Source organism: Nanorana parkeri, unplaced genomic scaffold (assembly GCF_000935625.1).
Source record: "Nanorana parkeri isolate BGI_ZX_2015 unplaced genomic scaffold, ASM93562v1 scaffold720, whole genome shotgun sequence".
Taxonomy (NCBI): domain Eukaryota; kingdom Metazoa; phylum Chordata; class Amphibia; order Anura; family Dicroglossidae; genus Nanorana; species Nanorana parkeri.
This window is the reverse complement of record NW_017306988.1, coordinates 165,716-186,729: the sequence shown is the minus strand read 5'-3', so window position 1 is coordinate 186,729 and position 21,014 is coordinate 165,716. Positions and strand designations below refer to the sequence as shown.

Here is a 21,014-nt window from a genome sequence, read left to right as displayed (position 1 = left end):
AATAATTATAAGAAATTATAATATAATAAATTATAAAATAATAATTAAAAAAATTGTCCAGTAAATGGGAATTCTGCAGGCGCTGCCTGATCCGTGCCACAGTCAATAGAGTACAGTAAAAGTGCAGGCAGGGCACTAGACAAAGCTCTAGGGACAACATTGAAGTGAAATAAATAATAAATATATGTAATTATAGCAGATTACATTGTATTGTGTGTATTCTGTGTAAATGTCATGTTTGCAGTTGTGAATTTCCTGCCGGCTCCACACCCCAACCCCCCCCGCTGTGACGCCCGAAAACGAAACTGAGGGCACCGCAGGCTCGCAGTGACAAGGTAAGTGACACTTTTGGGCAACCCCGAGTGTGGCTCGGGGTTACCGCTCTTGGTACTGAATATTAACCCCGAGCCAGACTCGGGAATACCGCCAGGGAGGTTAAAGCAGAAATCTAGACCCCAGAGTAAAGACATGGTTTAGAAGGGAAGGTCTGAGTTCATGCCAACCCATTACTTAATAAAATTAATTGGAGGAGGTACTGTAAAATTGTCTTTTGAAAAAGAGGCTCATGTCAGTGGAGGGTTCCACCTACAAAACACACATACTGATTTCTGAAGTCGCAAATGCACCAACATTTTAATGCATGCCACTATTACAGCCCAAAGTAACTTTACCCAGATCAAAGTGAGATTTCGGACCTGATATTGCAAGAATACTGACTTCCGCACAATAACTTAAAAAATAAGGCACATTAATTAGGGAGAAAGACTGCTACAAATGAAAAATATGCCTCGACTTCCACTAAGCTGCTACATCAATGTGATTCACATTCCATACAGATAGAAGCAAGGGCTAAAGAGATGCCTGGTGAAGACCAAAGAGAAGAGGAATGATTAAGAGGACTCATTGTCTCCACTTACACGGAGCATGTGAGTACTTGATTTCTAGGCTGGCATCCAGTTTGGTACAATACCACCATTGTCCACACCTTAACTTCAAAAATGGCTAAGAGGCGTTAGTGGGGTTGTACATCTGTGTGGCGTGCTTGCCAAGTGCGCAGAACTGACCGGCATCTTCTGGCTCCCACGAAAATGATGTGGGATCTGGATGTCCGGCCATGACTGTGATTATAACAGTAATGTAACAAGAACTTTCTCTCCCTCTTTTCTTTTTGTGTTTGAAGTGGGAGGATTTTCTGTTCTGCGAGCCATTCATTCAGAGAAAACCTCCGCTTGCACGCAATTCCTTGTTCCCTTTTTATCTCGGTAGAGGTATTTCATAGGACCAACTGGAGGTCTCTGGACTAATGGGGATTAGGGCCACATTCTTTTGAAGTAGGCTACCCAAACAAAACACGAAGCAGTATTGGGGGAAACAACAGCGGGATTTGCATCTAGGCCATACAGCTGCTTTATCAAAACAGATTTTCTTTATATGCATTATATTATTTGCAGCTATTATTCCTGAGCTGGAATGTTAATGGCCACAATATTCAAATTACATACTTTCAATAAACTGATGGGTTTACTTTAAAGTGACCCTGTCCTGTAGATGAAATTGCCCAAAAGTCTCTGCAAAAGAAGTAGAAAGTAAAATGCTTCTCCCGCCACCTGCGCCGCTGAAAGGATCTCAATTGAAGAGAAATCGTCCACTAAAGTCTGTTCACTTGTGGAAGCATCAATCTCCTGGTCCCCCAGTGTGCAGATTACGGTGTCCTGCAGTGACGTGGAGGTGGGTGGAAGGAAGAACCTATGGATTGAGGCCAGGGCTCTGTGCAGCCCATTAAAGTTCCTTCACACCAAACTCATCAAACCATGTCTTTAGGGAACTGGTTTTGTACACAGGGGCAGTCATGCTGGAACAGAAAAGGGCTTTACCCCAAACTGTTTCCACAAGATTGGAGATCGACAATTGTCTAAAATATCTTTGTATGCTGTATCATTAACAGTAGCCTTCACTGAAAACACAGGGACTTAATAACTTGGAGATGAGTGCAAATACTTTTGGCCATGTAGTGTAGGACAAAAAGGTTACAAAAAATGGAGGAGTTCAAGTAAAAAGGGATGAAAAGTAAAGAAAGGAAATTGTTCATAAGAAACACATACAACCAATCAACATATGGCCTCTTGCTGGAGGCTGTGATAACACTAACGGCAACCCTGAGATTCGCAGGAACCATGAAGTCAGCCATTTTATCTTCCCCCATACAAGTAAAAAGCACCATGGAACCATAAGTGGCAACTTTCTCATCTTCATGTGACAGGCAGCTTCTGTAACAAAAAGCAAAGAGTAGCTGTTAATAAAAATAAAAATCACATTACAGATCAATCCCACTATGCCCTACATAAATATTTGATCCCTGTGTCAGTAACACCCAAACATATGTGAAAGAATTTTAAAAACCAGAATGGTGTGAAGACGCATGTTCTCCTTGCATCCTAGTTGCACAAGTGGAGATGAGAGGCAAAAGTCAATAATTGCAATTCTCTTTGTATTAACAGTGGTTTACACTAAAAGGTAGCCATTACAGCAATACATTAAATTAAATTCTCATACAGGAAGCCCTTCGCCATGCCCATGCTGATTAAGGTTTCAGTGGAGAACTAGGAGGTTGCACCTTTGCATGACCCTAAATTATAAACCTCAATGTCTAACCAACATATTAGTCATAGAGTAAGGCCTCATTTACACGGAGTGTGTTGCCCCCGTACAGCATATAGAGCATACTGACATTCCAAATTTTGGTTTGGCCATCTAAGTTTCATGCACCCCCTTTTACAAAAGGTTCAGTGTAATCCTCTGTTTGAGGCACGGTGACAGATGAAGCAAGCAGGCTTGTGACCCCATGGTTGGGAGCCACAATGATTGGTTCCTCATTGCTAATGTAGACAATGTGGTGCTAGAACTAGAATTGTGCACCTAGTTCTAAAATAAAATGTTAGTTTAGAGACTGTAGATGGCTAGCTATTATGACCACATTTGTACCAGGTCTACTTTACTATATAGGTAGGATGCCAGTCTTGCTGGAATCGATAAAGAGTAGAACAGTAGGGGTGAAACACCAACCTTGGAAAAAAACAAAACACTGCTTCGAGATTGCATTACTGCTGGCCACGTATGACCAAAGCACTCTGTTATGTGATCACTGCTGAAATGAAAGGATCATAGTTTAGATTGGCTGATCTTCTGCCTTTACAGAGATTCTTTAAGTGTCTAGGCTTACAGACCTGTTGCCATTACCAGCCAGGATACCCGGGAAGAGTATTTTCTTAAGGAAGGTCTAGCATTTTAGCTCTTCTATTACTCTTCAGCTTTCCATTTCAACATGCATTTCAACATGCATGTTAACATCTGGAAACAGGTCCCCTTTAAAGTGCTGTTTTTTATTAGTGTTTCCACTAATAAAAACCTACCCTCTCTATTGGTCCCGGTTAAGTGAAATCTAACATATCTGAGTTGTTATTGGAATAGACAGTGAGAGGAAACTGTGCAATTGGGAAACCTGTTCTGATAAGAAGGGATATTCCCTTACTTTGGAGTGAATGGAAATCTCCATAAATAAATAGACAGCTTAATAAAAAAAAAAAATGTAATCCTTCCGTACCCAAAAGAAAAAAGTTTTGTTTTTTACATACAAGTGCCACCTTCCAAATCCTTGCCCAGGCAGGGATCACATAGGACCAACCAACCACCCAATACCTTCTGTGATGTCAAACAGTAGACAATTCGTAGTCTCTGGGACCTGCACAGGCATGGGATCTCATTTCAAGATGGCGGTGAAGCAGCAGAGTGGTGCAAGGAGAGCTTTGGCTGTAAGGGAGACAACGCTAGACTCTTTGGACTAGTAAGCATGTTTTATTATCATCAGTGGTGGAATTACCAGGGTCGCAGCTGCGACCGGGCCCTGGAGTTCCGCCACTTAGAGGGGGCCCTGGACAGGAGGACGGGGCCCCTAGTAACCGCTGATTACCAGGATATTTAATATCCCGGTAACCGCTAATATCAGGACCCTTTGTGCTTCACACTGCACTCCTCACCTTGTTCGGGCCGTGCACAGCGTGAATATGATCGAGCCGGCGCAGCAGCCAATTAGTGGAAAGCGGGGCTATTCCCGCCCCCTCATCACACAGAACGGCTGCCGACCATAGAGCTGCCTGTGTGCTATTGAAAGCTCCAACTCCCTTGGTATGAGAAGCCTGCTGTGGACATGAAGGGGAAGATAGAGAGCTGAGAATATGAAGGGGACATGCGAGAGGAGAGTGTGGGGTCAGGGAGCTGAAAGCTGGGGACGTGAATGGGGAGATTGGGGGCAGCTGGGTACATGGAAGTGAAGATTGTTTTGTGTTTTTTTTGTCTAAAAAATTTTGTTTTTAAACAATGCATCTAATTTTTTTCCTCTCAGGGAGGCCTTCATGGATTCTTGCACCGGGGCCCTGAGGTCACTAGTTACGCCTCTGATTATCATTATTATTTTCACGCAGGGACAATTATTAGGGATTTGAAATTTTATTTTAGCTAGGTCACATGAAGTTCCTCTTCAAGACATTCCCATGAATTGGCATAAACAAGAACCATGGCAGGTACAGAAAAGTTTGTTCATGAAATACATAGCTATCACACTGAACACAAGCTATTCACATTATACGCCTACCGTTTTGTCTATCCATATTGAACCACAGCAGGATACAGATAATACTTATTATCAAGATCACTTGTTCTTGTTCTATGGCTCACCTCCAAACATAGAAAGCAAATAAATCTTATCAGTAGAGGAACACTTGGATTACAAGTTGCATCCGCCACAAAATTGCTAATTATAAGACAGGGATTTAGTGTAGTAGATGGAAAACGGGCTTGTTCAGACTTACAGGAAGAGCTGTGGAAAAGCGTGGTTCCAGATTCTATTCTGGGAACCCTGGTTCCCTCCTGCGACATTGCCAAGGAATTGAAGGCCGCAGCGGAATGCTAAAAAGGCAACAGGACAAATTATTTAATTAAAACAAGGGAATAAAAAGTCTGATGCAGTTACGTGCCCACACCAAGAACCAGTTTTCAAGAGGCTTAGGGAAAATTTCAGACATGAAACCCAGGATAACATCCGTAGGCCTCCAAAGCTTGGACCATAATAGATTTGGGTCTAAATTTAAAAATTTTAATACATTAAAAACTATTTTTTTGTTTAAACAAGCCATTTTGTATTTTAACGTTATTAAAATTACCTTTCCATTTCAATCTGTAGCCACTGTAATTTTATACAGGAGGGTGCAGATACAAGACCAGTCAGCCTGCACAAGAAGAGAGCAGCACTGATCGGTCTTTATTACAGAAAGCTTGTGCACAGAGGCAAAAGTTTCACACCGAATTACTGCACGTCTTTAAATATACATAAAGAACACCAGGATTGAAGTAGGAATACACATTGTTATTGCTATTTAGACAATATTTGCTTATCGCGAAGTTTAGCTTTAAAGGAGAACTATGGGGTAGCTTTTTTATCCCATAGTTCTCTTAAGGGTCACGGGAGAACATATACTAGCATCCTCCCATGACCCAAAGCTCAGTATATAGCGAGGTACAGCTGGCGAGATGCACCCAGCAGCGTGAGTACCAGCTGTCTCTGCCTATCTAGAGACAGAGCTAGCTGTGTCCGCCCCCTCCCCTGTTCGTTCCTCCAGTCAGCGATGAAGGATCGAAGCGGGGAGGGAATCCATGCGGGGAGCGGCGGTGAATGACAGTCACCGCTCTCTGCAGGGAGATATCTGGGAGTGAACGACAGTATGCGTTCGCTCACTTCCCGATCTATAGAGCCGACGCGTGACAGTTTCATTGTCACACGTCGGCTCGAACTATGAGGTTGAGTGAAAAATCACTCACCTCATAGTTCTGCTTTAATATTTGAGGGGGGAGGGGGGGGTTGAACGGTCACCAAAGTGTAATTTTTGACTGGGAGTTCAGACCCAAAACCTTAGATCAGCACTAATCAAGATACATTTTTTATGCAAAGTCACAAAGGAACCATGTGGTCAAGCTTCCTAGCATAGCAGGGTATACCAGGACTTGTAGTTTGACTACTGCCACAACCTACCTAGAGGCAAGGTACTAATGAATTACATGGCAAATATGTTTCTGCAGCACTAGTCTTGTGGAAGACAAATACTTCAAGCAGTCTGAAGCATTCGGAGACCTGAGGTCCAGTACTTTGTTTTGTTTCGTTGTAATTACATTTCAGCGTATAATCTTTGTTTAATGGGATTATTGTCCATTAAATACATATTCTTTTTCTGCTGCCATCCTATAATTTTGGTCATGGTTTACCAGTGGGATAAAATTAGGTGCTTCTACCACACACAGTTTTTATTTTCTTGTATTTGAAATTAAAATAACAGGACCCAAAACTGCCCCAAAACGATTGAATTTCACACCAGCAATGATGCATGCGACTTGAAATGCAGTTTGCTGTAACACAAAGGTTGGGATGTGTTTTATTCCTGGCTCTGGAACGAGGCATCTGCCAATCGCAACCTCAGAGAAAAAAGCAGCATGAGTACCAGCTGTCTCTGCCTATCGAGAGACAGAGCCAGCTGTGTCCGCCCCCTCCCCTGTTCGTTCCTCCAGTCAGCGATGAAGGATCGAAGCGGAGAGGGGAGGGAATCCATGCGGGATTGTGATGACCTTTCAAAAAATTCTAGCTGTATGGCTGCAAGGCTGATCCAATGGCTTCAGCACTTCCGTCACTGATCCAAGAAAAGCTGGAGCAAAGTCTGAACTTATAATTCACATGTGTGTTCTAGGTCAGTGGCTCAGAAAGTATTGAAGCCACTAAAGGTGGTTATCGATGACAAACTATGTATTGCTCCTAGCATGAGTTTTCTTTAAAGCCCACATTCAATATTATATTAATATATTGTGAGGATTCGCTCCAAACGGTAGCACATTAAGGACACCACCACTCGCTTTGCCCACTTTTAGGCTTCTTTGCCCACTTTTATTAATTCAAATTGAAAGAAACGTCCACACAGGTGTTCCCTCGCAGGGGTTTCCAGACACAAAGTATCATTTTCTTTAAAAAAACATTTTTCCGTCTCACCAACTTCAGGTAGGTCCTTTACCAAAGAACGTCTGGCCACACAGGCTTGTCCTTTGTCCTCCTGCCACACAGGAGGACTGCCTCACAGGCTGCTTGTTTGCCACACAGGCGGTCTGCTCCCCAGTCCACCAGACACACAGTCTGGTTCTAGGGTGGGGTCCTTCTCTTAGGAGGCTGGGACTTCTTGTAGAGGCCCTAACAAGCCAGTTAGCTTCAGCTGGGCTTGTTATCTCCAAGCCTCCAGCCCTCTCAGCACTTCCCCCTAGAGGAATAACTTCCTTAATACAATTGAACACCGACATCCACATCTGCCTGCTGCCACAATATCATATTCAAAAGTTCATATTTTGTCCAGGATGGGGCTTTTTTTTTTTTTTAAATGGCTGCAGTATTTTGTTTAGAATTAACAAAAAATTATTTCAAAGGAACCTAACATTGTTTCTTTAATAACCAAAGTTAGCCAGTGATGGGTATCCCTTAAACTCCAAACTTTCAACGTAGCTTAAAAAAAAACTAGATCTTTCATGGATAAACAACAAAAATGTCTGCATCAATTTAGCATTTCAATTTTGGATGGACACTGCTGAGTTTTTGTAGCTTTCCTACATTCTTCCATTTTGATCCAGGGTAAACAGGGCAGTTACAGCAGTACCTGCCCCTGAAGGAGCTTACAACCTAATGTCAACACTGCAAACAGACATGTGCACTGTCATGATGGGGCTGTGCTCAGCACTATGTAAGACCAGTCAGGTCTGTTGCATTAAAGAGCTTTGCGATAAAGCAACCCATTCAAATGGTGCACAACAATGGACCTAAAATCCTACCTGTAGCATTAGTGAGTTGTAGTGTCTTGTCATATGTGGCAACAGAGGTGTGTTGGAAATGGCAATGTCGCGCACCAAAGCATTTAAGTTTCATTGCTGCACAATACCACAACGTAATGGTGTGAAAGGGCACTAAGAGTTGAAACTTCAAGAATTTAAGGGTTTTTTGATAGCCCATTTTTTCTCCTCTGTCGCTTAAATGTGTTTTTCTGCAGTGAATATATAAGCATACAGTCAATTGACCAAGAAAAAACACTAGATATCAGCATTGCTGCCACCCACTTGGAAAATCCTGAGATTGATGTATGACTGACCCACATTGTGGAACTCTGGGGGAGTCAGGAAGGATTTCCACATGGCGAACCCATCAATTGTACTAATCCCACCCACACCGCCACTTACAGGAAGCCACTGTGCTGTCCATCACGCCTCATAAAGGAAAATTACAGCCGTAGCTGGGCTAATCCTCAATTTTACAACATGTATAAATAGATGGAGAGGTTTCCATACCTTGACAGCATGTTAGAGATTTCACATCAATGTGTGGTTTTCCACCCACGTGCTGGAAGAATTACTGATACATCACTTCTCAGTGAACTCTCTGGACACAAACTCAAAAACGAATCCATGAACAGAACAAAGAGGAAAATATGCTGAATAAAAATAATGGTGTGCGCTTCAGTCACACATAAAAAAAAAGCTGCATTAAAAGCTGAACTTAAGGCAATTTAAAAAATAATAATAGTGAATCCTCCATTATAATAGCTTTCTGCACTTCTTTGCACGGAAACGCTCAAGCTAGGAGAGAAATGGGCAGAAGTCTGGTAGGGGTTCTATTTCTTTGCAGAATGCGGTCAGCCTAAGATCATGAACTTGTTCACAGGAGCGGAGGATGGACGGATTTTAAGTGTGCTGCTGCTCCTTCCCTGTCCAATTAGATAGATAGATAGATAGATAGATAGATAGATAGATAGATAGATAGATAGATAGATAGATAGATAGGATAGATAGCAATCAGCCATAACATTATGACCACCCATCACATTTTGAGCAGGTCCCCCTTCTGCTGCCAAAACAGCCCTGACCCATCGAGGCATGGACTCCACTACAGCTCTGAAGGTATGCTGTGATATCTGGGACCAAGCCGTCAGTAGCAGATCCTTTAAGTCCCCTAAGATTAAAAGGTGGGGTCTCCATGGATCGAACTTGTTTTTCCAGCACATCCCACAGATGTTTGATTGTAGTAAGGTCTGGAGAATTTGGAGGCCAAGTCAAAGTCAAAATCGTTGTTTTCCTGAAACCATTTTTGCAGTATGGCAGGACGCGTTATCCTGCTGAAAGGCCAATGCCATCAGGGAATACCATTTCCATGAAGAGGTGTGCATGGCTAGCAACAATGTTTAGGTAGGTGGTACATGTCAAAGTAACATCACCATGAATGGCAGGACCCAAGGTTTCCCAGCAGCTCTTCTTCAAAGTACATCAATGAGCCGTGGCCACCCATGACCCTGTCACCAGTTCATTGGATTTCCTTCCTTGGAACACGTAAGGTAGACCCTGACCTCTGCAGACCAGGAACATCCCACAAAAGCTCTAATTTGCTCTGACCCAGTTGTCTCGCCATCGCAATTTGACGCTATAGTTATACATGTATATGTATAAAAATAATTCCTAGCAAGGCCATGGCTACTTCACTGTAATACACGAAAGTAGCCACAGCCACTACAGTGTACTACACCGTCTTCTGGGTCCCTGTTACAGCCGCTATGGTGAGTGACCTCCCCGTCCTGTCAAAACACAGCGTTGCTCACTTATAACAGAGGCCATTCAGAGAACACTTAGTATTTTTCTCTACTAGAAGTTCTCTCGTTATATGAGGTGTAGTGACGCCATGGCTATTCACCTAGGTATGCTTTCACAGAAGTAGCTAAATAGACTTCATTTATCAGGTAAAAAAGTTCATATATATTCTGTGTATTTAGCAGTTTGTGATGTGTGTACAGTTTTAGATTGTAAGCTCTCACGGCTAGGGCCCTCCTTAGCATCTTGTCTTGATTTGTATTGTAACTTCAATGTCCTACTTATATTGTAAAGCGCTCCGCAAACTGTTGGCGCTATATAAATGCTGTATAATAATATAATAATAATACAATTTCTCTGCTCACTCAAATCTATCTTTATTCCCCAGATATACATTATATAAAAGCCAGAGGGATGCACAATCACTCTGTGTGCAGTCTGACCATCCTGAGCTGGAAATCATAAAATTTCCACTCCACAGACTAACGGAATCTTTTCCTAAACTCGACTATTAAATCCCAATGTGAGTGGGTTTGCGGGATTTCTTGCTCAGCACCTTTTTCACGTCAGCGACATCTGAATCTTTTTTCTTAAAGAACTCCTCCAGGTGTAAAGAACTGCAGATGGAGGGAGGGGGACAGGAAAAGTAATTATGTGCATTATACTTGCCTACATTCCCCCGGAACCAGAGCAAAGCCATGATACTTGCCGAAATCCTTTTTTTTTTTTTAACTTGACCCTAGGATGAAATTCTGGTGGTAGTTTTTCCATGTAAAATGCAACTGTACTTGAACAGTCAAATGTTCTTTTCTCTGGTGCCACTTGGACCCCTACCATAATGATGACATACAGCCTTAACTTTTGAATCCAATCATATAGACAGGGTGCTCAAATATGATAGCTCTGTGTTTGATGCCTTGAGCTGGTGACTGATGAAGCAGAATAAGTGGCATGCTTACTTTCCCTGTCACAAGGAGGCAAACAACGCAGTCCCCCTCAGGAATCTTGAGGGGTCGGACTTATAAGCAGAGAGATAGCAGAGGTGAGTATGCAATGATTATTAGTAAATATTCTGGGGGGAATTTACCAAAACTGGAGCAGACAAAATCTGGAGCAGCTGTGCATGGCAACCAATCAGCTTCTCTCTTTCATTTTCAAATCTTAATTGAACAAACTGAAGAGAGAAGCTGCCCTGGGAAACTGCTCCAGATTTTGATAAATCCCCTTTCTGTGTTTTAGATTGATGATAAGGGTTTCCTATAGTATATGTAAAGCCTAACAACGAGCCTTTCTTCTTTGTTCTCATTTGCTCTGTTAAATCTACCACAGAGAACTTTTGTTATATCTGTCTGGTAAGGGCAAATAGTCTGTTGATTCCACCAGAAATCCAGTGCTGTGTTGTGCACTCTGCCATGTTACCTCAAACAAGGTTATTAGAAAGTGTGTGAAGACTACAAATGTACTAGGTTATGTAGATGAGAGGAGGGGACTGGTAAACTGCACTAAAGTTATTGTTTTGGGGGATATAAATGCTTTTTATACAAACTAAAATTCTTAACGTATATCCGGTGTGACTTAAAAGTAATTAATGCTCATCCACAATATTTTTTAGAAGGAACTTTTCTCAGATTCGTTTTGCTGGCATATAGGATAGGAACCTATACAGGGTTTTCATTACAAATGCCATCCTGTATTTTTAAAGTTTAACCAAAGGTAAAGAGGTATAAAACACTCAATCTGTTTTTCAATAATCAATTCAGAACAAATATACATTGCCTAGGAAAGTATTTCTTTACATTTTTACCCAAGCACGTACAGTCATCATGTTTCCAAATAGCAACAACTCTCTCAGCTTGGATTCCCTAAACTTCCTGTCCAGTACAAGATCACAAGGGACAGAGTAGTCTCCAGCAGCTGTCCATCTTCTAGCTTGGAGAAGGGAAGAGGGAGGGAGGGAGGGAGGGAGAGAGGGAGAGAGGAGCAGGGAGGAGGTGGCCTGCTTTTCTGTGTGTTTGTGGAGACACACACACAACTTACTAGCACACACAAGGGTGGCTCCATAAGACATTCAGAAAATTAGTGTATTAGCCCCGTGATGTAAAATAATTTGACTATACTGATGTGGTCTTTCCTCTCATCATTTTATAAGTAGATTCCAGTCTGTAACCAAATTTAGCATATCCAAAAAGAAGAGGAGCAAAAACAGCCTGTGTGCACAGCAGTGCTACACAAGCCAAAAGATGTTACAAAAGACTGGTCATCTGTAAATGTATCCCATTAACTTTATTCATTTACATACTTGATCCAATAAATTGCACAATATCCTAATTCACCTTAAAAAGATTGACAACGTGGTCATATCCAATCACATACAGCCATACACTGACGGGCCCTCAATCATCCATCGAGGAGAATTGCTGTATGTGTGCATGTATATACAATAGCAAAAAAGTTAATTGTTCGTTGTTAATATTGTTGGTAAAATTTGCTAATGCATGAATAATTCCACCAAATTCCTTCTATCCAAAAGAAAATTTAAGTTTTATGTGAATTTATTGCCATTGCATGTGTTCACACCCATACTAAGGGTACTATTTCCGATATATCATAGCACCTGCGAGGCTGGTTTTAATTCATGGCCTTTTCACATAAAAAATGAGACACAGTTTGATGGTCAGTGATGGAAAAGAAGTTCATGACAATAGGGTGATAAGCTTGTTCGTTACAACTGAATGCAATAGCAAGGGAGATTGTGTGGTTAACATACAACTGCCGATTTCATAATCGTGGTTCAATTGTTCCACTCCCTTATTCAATTAGTTTCCTCCATCGGAAGGTACTATGGACACAATCAGACATAGCTTGTTTGTTACCGCTGAATGCAATAGCAAAGGAAATTGTGTGGTTAGCATACAACTGCCGATGTCAAAATAGTGATCCAATTGTTCCACTCCCTTTTTCAAATAGTTTCCTCCATCTGAGAATTCGACAGACACAATAAGACAGTCTCGAATGGCCCGTGTATATTACTGTATATTCACCTTCCATTAGTTCTATGATCGGGTCTCACTGGCTTCATGTGCAATCATGAGTTAAACGATCTTGATATTGTCATAAGATAGACAGTCTTGTAGAATATATCCCTTCCAGAGAAACAGACAAAGCTATTGAATATGGTAACATTTCTTTAGTACTTGCCGATGCACTCGTCACAGTGTAGCCTTTTGGGTCAACATTGACTGAAAGAAACATTGAAAGAAATGCTGGAGCCGGCTAACTGAAACATGGATTTTTTTTCTTTTCATTTGACACTGGATCAGGTATCCCACATATGAGAATATACTGTACCTTCTACTGCTGTTGTGGTGACAGCCACATAAACTTTGAATCATCCATAACTTTCTGTCAGGTGACAATGGTCCCCATGACCAAAAGGGAGAACAGTGGCCATGTGTGACCTTCATAAAAAGGGTGGCCAGGGGTGGAAGACATATCCCAGGATGACATTTACAGCCATACCGGCTTGATCCTCCAAAACAATTTAATACATTTTTGCACTTAAATGGAGCACAGCTTCATACACAGAAGGGGAAAATAACCCTTTTTTCTTTATTTTCAGAGCTACTAGAAAAGGTAAAATATCCAAGTCACTATGAAAAGCCAAAAACAACACCAATAACTCAAAATAATAAACAACAGTAAAACAGTTGGTTAAACTTATATTAAATTTTGATGAGTATAATATATTTGTCACACTCCCATAATTTCACCCCCTAAAAAAAATAATATAAATAGTGCTTTGACAGAGTAATTATAGCCTTGTCTTCTGAGACAGCGGAGCTGACCTGGCTCCTTGTACAGCAATTCTTTAAAAAAAAAAAGAAAAAAAATATGAAGGAATAAAAATGTATTGCATAAAAGAAAAGGAGAAATGGACATGAAATCAGTTGTGGATTCATTCCGATATGGAAATGGAATTGAAGGACTGAAATTCGACTTGAAGCCTGTTCTTGGCAAATTGGTAAGGCGAAGTGGAGGCCTGCGATAAATTAGTCCGGGGAGCTTGTCCACTATAGACCGTTAAACTGGAACACGTGGATGAGGCCTTTAAAAGTTGCTGAGTGTGGGGCTTAAGCCTTTAGAAGTTGCGCCAGTTTACATCAACTATGGTAAGTTCACCAGGAGTACAGCTAGTTTGAATGGAGCTGAAATCCCGCAAAGTCATCAGTTCACAGCAGATACGTTTCACTTTGGATCAGTCTTGAAGGTCACAACTTTCTTGCACTCTTGGCTATTAGGTTGGGCTTACACATTTCTTTAAAAAAAAAGTCAACTACAAACATATATGCCTTTAAAGCTGAAATCCGAGCTAAACAATTATGGTCTGGATACAGATAAATAAATCTTGTCCTTTGTATATTTCATCCAGATCTGTGCAATAATTCAGAATAAAAAAACTCCTGCACTTTTCCCCTGTGCAGAATCCTCTAATAAAGACAGGTCAATCCTCCTTTCTCTCCGGTTATTTTATCCAAGGGCTTTGCTACCAAATATTAGTTGAGGGTGCCAATAATTTGGTCCAGTCCATTTTTGGAGTTTTGCGTGGAATGTGTCAGATTTGGCTTTTTTTCTCTACTTTTTTGTGTCATAACAATACAAACAAAAGAAATAAACATGAGAATGCCTAAACATTTGTAATAGCAACAATTCTCTGCGTCAAGTGGTGCATTAAATGACAGAAATGCAGGGGTGCCAATATTTTTGGCCATGCTTGTATATCCTTTATCACTATTCAGGGGAAAGAAAAACAAAAACAAAAAAAATCGATCGATCATGTAACTGCCAATCGCACAGGTCACAAGTCTCCTCGCTGCAGATTATTATCATTATACAGGATTTTTATATCACCAACAGTTTGTGCAGCATTTACAAAATGGAGGGAGACAGTGCAGTTACAATACAATTTCAGTACAATAGGGTTAGGAGGGCTCTGCCCATGAGAGCTTACAATCTAGTAGGAGGGGTAAGGAATACAAAAGGGAATCATTGTGAGGGATGAGCTGATGGAAGAAGTAAAAGGACAGTTAATATGTTGAGGTGGGATAGGCTTCCCTGAAGAGAGTTTTCAAGAAACGCCTAGGTGGTCAGAGTAGGAGAGCGAACAGATTGGGGTGAGGAGTTCCAGAATATGGGAGAGGCTCTGGTGGAGTCTTGGAGGTGACGAGAGCTGAAGAGCAGGAGGTCTTGAGAGGAGCAGAGAGGACGGTTTGGGTGAAATTCTGAGATGAGGTTGGTGATGTAGCTAGGGGCCGAGTTGTAGATGGCTTTGCATGTAGTTAGTATTCTGAATTTTATTCGTTGAGCAATTGGGAGCCAGTGGAGAGATTGGCAGTGAGGGGCGGCAGACACTGAATGGTTGGTAAGGTGGATGAATCTGGCAGCAGCATTCATGATAGTTTGAAGAGGGGGTAGCCTGTTTAGTGGTAGTTACTTATCCATGCAGGGTCTCACTGGAGGGACAGAGACAGGGGAGGGAGCGGACACAGCTGGCTCTAGAGAGGCAGAGCCAGCTGTCAATCAGGCAGCGAGGTGGATCTTAACAATTATGTCAGGATCCTTGCAGGATGTAGCACGACTCTGTGCATTAGCCAGCTATCTGCTGACATTGGCTCACAGAAATGCATCAGTAAACCTACTCCTGGTTTGGTTTTACTTCTCTTTTAAAAGTGACCTTATCGCTATATAAAAATGTCCAGGACAAGGCATACCTGTGTAAGATGTAAATACTCACCTTTACCTGCTGTATTGCTCTTCAATCCTGACAAAAGATCGCCCAAGGTCTGCTGGGAAACTCAGGTGTCATCCTCCTGTGCCTTCCTGCTGACTGTGACATCACTGCTGTATCCTGTGATGTGATAACTGGGGGGGGAAGAACCAGCAGATTGAAGTGTGGGTTTCCCAGTGAACGTCAGTGGTTTATTTATCAGGACCGGAATCCAGCACCTTACATGGCAGGAAAGAGAAGTGTTTACATGAACCTTTTACATGTATGCCTTTTCTGAGAAATTTTTATATAGTAACAAGGTTGCTTTAAAGCCGTGCTTCGCAATTGGTGGGTCGTAACTCCGTGTTTAGTGGGTTGCTGCATGCCTTCCACAGCGCTAGGTGAGAGACTCCTCAGCCTCCCACTAGTGCAGCACTCTCAGTTCTCACGCCGAGTAGCCATTCAAAATATGCTGCCCGGCGCCGAGAGTCAGCTTAAGGTGGGGTGGGTTGGAGGTATAGCCGCAAGGGAGCTCCATCCATGAGCATTGCTTACAGCTTCCTCATGTGCCCTGCAGAGGTGTTCAGGACCGACGTCACATTCTGGCTCCCATCACCTCTACGGGGCGTGCAAGGGAGCTGTACAAGCACATGTACATGTACATATAAATGAAGCTGTGTAACATCACAGAAGCCCACATTGGATCCCAGGCTGAGGATCCACTCCGATTCTCATAAAGCAAGAAAACTGGGTGGATCCTAAAAAGAAAGAAAAAATAAATAATTTTTTTTTGGCGTGTGTGAGAATGTCTGCTAGTGTGTGAGGCTGTGTCTGTGTGTGTCCCTAGTACAGTGCATTAAAACGCGCATTAAACTGTAGCACACAATCGCACCTACCGCGTGTTCCTGTGCAGGGGGTGTATTGCGTTTCCATTCATTTCAATGGCACCCCAAACACAACCCTTGCCCACACCGGAAAGCACGGTAATACAATGTTGTGCATTCCAGTGGGTTGCGACTTAAAGGAGAACTATGGGGTCAGTGTTTTTCCCTAGTTCTCCTTAGGGTGACGGGAGGACACAAACTAGCGTCCTCCCGTTACCCTAAGCTCAGTATAACGCGAGCTACAGCTCGCGGTATACTGAGATGCCGCAGCCGGAGCGGATCCCGACGTAGATGATGGGATCCGCCCAGCTGCGTGATTGACAGCTGGCTCTGCCTATCTAGAAGCAGAGCCAGCTGTAGCCGCCCCCTCCCCCGTCCGTTCCGCCAGTCAGTGCTGACAGATCGGAGCGGGGAGAGGGGAATCCAGCCCCTCCCCCTGTCACAGAAGAGAGCCCTGACAGGATCGAGAGGCGAGCGAACTCGGTATGTGTTCGCTCACTTCCGATCTACTGAGCCGACCTGTGACAGTCTCATTGTGAGCACTCACCTCATAGTTCTCCTTTAAGGACAAATGTGGGTCCTGAGGTTACACAGGTTAAGAAATAACTGCTTTCAAGTAAACCGGTCAGCCCTATTGGCAAAAGTAAACCTGTTATCACCATTATCTAAAAAAAACTAAAAGTAGAAGCATAAAGCAGGCCTATAGATACCAGCTGAAGAGCAACCCACGGGCCCGAAAACTTGTGTGCTTTAATTATACAAATACCAAATTCGACAGTGAAAAGATAAACTGGCTATTGATCCTTCAGAGTGACTGACAGCAGCAAGGGATGGATCGGTGGGAGCTGCCACTTGCAGAATTAAGAATACGCTGTTACCTGACATGGAACAGGTATACAGTCAAAGAAGTATCAGTAACCCCTGACCTGCATACTTGCTTTGGGTCAGTGTCTCCATAATAGGTATACTAATAGACAAGATAAGAAGGACAGACCTGGAATGTGCACAACAAGTCAGCAAAGGCAGATGCCATAATTGTAAATCTGCCCAAAAGGAACTAAGAAATCAATAAAAACCTGACCAGGGTTCTAACCACTCCCATCAGAATGTTTTGTTTTGCAGTCTCTGTACAACAGATACATTTTTTTTGTATTGCACAGTAACAATTAGGGATGCACAGATACTTTTCGAGTACCAGTGCAGATACTTGGAATTTTCATGAGAACTACCAGGGTTGCAGTGGTTGCAGCTGGGACCTGGCTCTGGCGCTCCACCACTGTCCTGAAATCATTACTCTGTATTGTTTTAGAAAAAACTGTCACATGACAATAAACAAAAATGTATCAGTACTCGTACTTGTAAGTACTCGGCAAGTACCAGTACTCGTACTCGCAAAACTGGTATCTGTGCATCACTTTATTTATATTTATAAAAACAAAATCGTACATTAAAACAGAGATGTAACAAATCCCAGGAGCTCCGTGTGCTCCTTACAAATGACAGCCGCCTCCTAATTGTTGAATTTTTCTCTAGTGTAGTCTTGTAGCTCAAAAGTATCTGTACTTGTACCGAGTACTGTACTTGGTATCTGTGCAACCCTAGTAACAATGTCATTCATTTGGCACAAATTAATGCAGCTGTTTTCATTAATAAACAACTAAAGGAGTTATCTTAATGCAAGCAGTAAAAGTACCTGAATTTGATTTGCTAACCGCCTCTCACAGTTCCTGTACAGCAGAACTGGGAGAAGCAGCACAAAGAGCCAGCTGTGCAAGAAGCATACTGATAGAAGAGAGGAGAGTGATAGAGAGATGAGCTCATCAGTATGCTGGGGTGTTCTGTTCAATCACAGGGTCGGGGAGGGGCAAGACCTGTATGCGTTACTGAACTGCAACTGACAAAAATCAAGTCACCTGCCAGATAGGGCTGAGTGGCAGAGATCTCAGGACTGGATGGACAGAAATAGAAATCCTTTGCCAGGTAAAACAACCCCATATATGTGTTTTAACTGTGTATTTAGTGGTTTGCCTGGAGTTCAGCTTCAGGGGTAATTACTCGCCACCAGTCGCCCCACCTGACCCCTACCGTGCCCCGCCCTCAATACTCATATGAGCAATACTGGTATTGCTTCTGACCTGAAGAAGAGAGGTTCACTCTCGAAAGCTTGTGTTTAATATAGTTTGTTAGTCCAATAAGATATATATATATAATGATTTGTTCCTGATGCTGTCCTTTAATTTGACTTTGTTCTGCACACACGGCCTGACTAAACAGTATTTGAAATGGGAACGACAGACTTAAGTAACAAAAAACAGCTATTAGGACCGGGGAACAGTGAAAAGCTGGTTTTAATTTTCTATAGTTAATAAATCACTGCCTCTTTAATGATAATGCTGCTGCTCGCCTCAGTAGGACCAAGACGGGAATATATACTTGCCTGAGACCGCTGATCTAGATGTATTGCCTACGGCTGCACACAGCTCATCCCAGCATCCTCCGTCCTATGGTACATACTGAACTTCCTCTGGTAATTACAAGGCCGCAATATAAGCGGTTCACAAGGAGATGGAAAAAAAGTTATTTCATCACTTGTTGTCGCGGTCACTGAACACCACCTGACCTAACTATCCACAGGGAGAGATTTACTAAGTCACTCCACGGAAAATAAGAGCATTCTGAAAACTGCATAACAGACAAGTACTGTACAGTCACTGTTTTACATTATGCACATCAGGGGTGTATATGTACATAATGTAAATGCATAATTTTCAATCTGCCCGAGAAAACAATAATCCAATAAAAATCACATAAAAAAACAAGAAGAAATGAGGGGGTTCGAAAGGCATGATTCGCAAAAACAATTAATAATAAATGTGCATATATTAAGGGGAATGTTGTATATTAAAGCTGAACTCCAGGCAAACAGATTAACACACAGATGAACTGCATATGAGACCTCCCGCAGTTAAAGCCCCTTTTACTAAAAATCACATCAGCGTGCAGCTCTGCACGCCCATATGACATTAACGAATGGCCGCCTGTGATCCAAAACTCTGCACATAGCGGGCTATATGCTGCAGCCGGGAAGGATCCCAGCAATATTGTCAGGATCCACACCACTTCTTGATTGACAACTGCCTATGCAAGCTGTGCCCACCCCCTCCACTGTCTATACCTCCAGTCAGAGCTGGAGGAACTAAGAGGGGAGCGGGGGAACTGAGCGATCAGAGGTTTGTGTACTCAATCTATAGAGCTGACGTGTGACAGCTTCAATGTCACACGTCGGCTCTAACTATTGGGATGAGTGTATTTCACTCATGCCATATTTCTCATATATCCTTTAAACTACCATATTAATTTCAAATCAAAGTACATACCCACTAAACATGACTCTGAACAATTGCTTGAAGAACTGAACATTTTGATGAGAGATAAAGTCTCTTCGATCAATCCCACATCTCTGTTATAAACACAAAAAAGACAAAGCTTTTACAACCTGAATAAAACATCAAGAGCGTATGCTAGTGACACCATCTCCATAGAGTATAAAAGAGATTCCACCTGCACAAAAAAAAATAAAAAAATAGCTGACCTTGACCTTGTAGAAGACAGACAATTAATTGCAGAGAGATCTCACTGCTGGAGTCTCACAGATATATAGAAATCTGGTTGGTGATTTAACACACCCACCCGAAAATGAAAATCAGTGTCCTTATCATATGCATTATATGTACCTTGTGGAGCACTTTTTTTAAACAAACGCTCGGAGGCTTCAGAAGGTGCCTGTACTGTGTGAAAAAAGTGGAGCGATACATAATGGAGAACCATCCAGGTGATAAAAGTGGTCAAAGTAAAAGCACCTTGTGGAGTGTGCAAGCTCTTCTGCCTTCAGATACTGAGTGAACTATGGAGGCTTCCACTGCCAAGACAAGATGAGGAGTTAGCCACAAAGAGGAGGAAATATTTGAGTACTTCCATGTGTTCCTTGCTGTCAGCCATTGCTGGAACCCCACTAACAGGAAGGCTAAATGTAAACTGACTGACTTAGGCCCATTCACTCCTCCTTGCATTGGATTAATGCGTGCAACGCCAGACATATTATCATGCGGCGATTTAAATTTAAAAAAACAAACATTTTTAACCAAAGCGAACTGCAACATTGCAGCGCATAGTAACGCAGGTCTATTCTGTAAATACTTTGGGGTGCCATTCGAAATAAAAATGTGATGGTATGAACAGGCCCACTCAAGCAATGCTCTTGATTTCGAGCACCACTAGGTCATTTCTGATCTAGAAGGCCCTTTCCAGGCCAATCCTTCCCTCTTGCAATATAATAGATGCACAATGATCACCGCTGGGTGAATAAAAGGATGGGTTCTTGTGCTCAGTACTCTTGTGCTTGCTCAAGCTGATGTTTACTGACCCTTAGTTTCTCTCCACGTGCAGTGGATGGTTGTCACTGAAACTGCATTACATCTACATTATGAGGCCACTATACGTGTAAACAGTGTTTGGTGGTGTACTTCTTCAGCCCCACCTCGAAGCAGAACGTTTCCTGGATATACGCAGCACAAGGACCTCCAATCTCTGCAGTGACATCTGCTGTGCAGCTCCAGCAGCTTTGTGGTAACATTATGCAAGCTTTCTGGACATAATTA

The 21,014-nt window shown here is 42.3% G+C and overlaps 1 protein-coding gene across 1 annotated transcript in view; it reads right to left on the bottom strand.

Moving 5' to 3' along the window:
- The window catches only part of ATXN10 (ataxin 10), an 80,121-nt gene that overhangs the window by 47,079 nt on the left and 12,028 nt on the right, over positions 1-21,014 (bottom strand). Inside the window, exons 3-5 of the mRNA XM_018564076.1 lie at positions 19,734-19,816; positions 4,866-4,962; positions 2,099-2,267 (exon numbers count right to left, since the gene is read on the bottom strand). Of these exons, the coding sequence (XP_018419578.1) occupies positions 2,099-2,267; positions 4,866-4,962; positions 19,734-19,816 (349 nt within the window). The remainder of the gene's footprint in view (positions 1-2,098; positions 2,268-4,865; positions 4,963-19,733; positions 19,817-21,014) is intronic.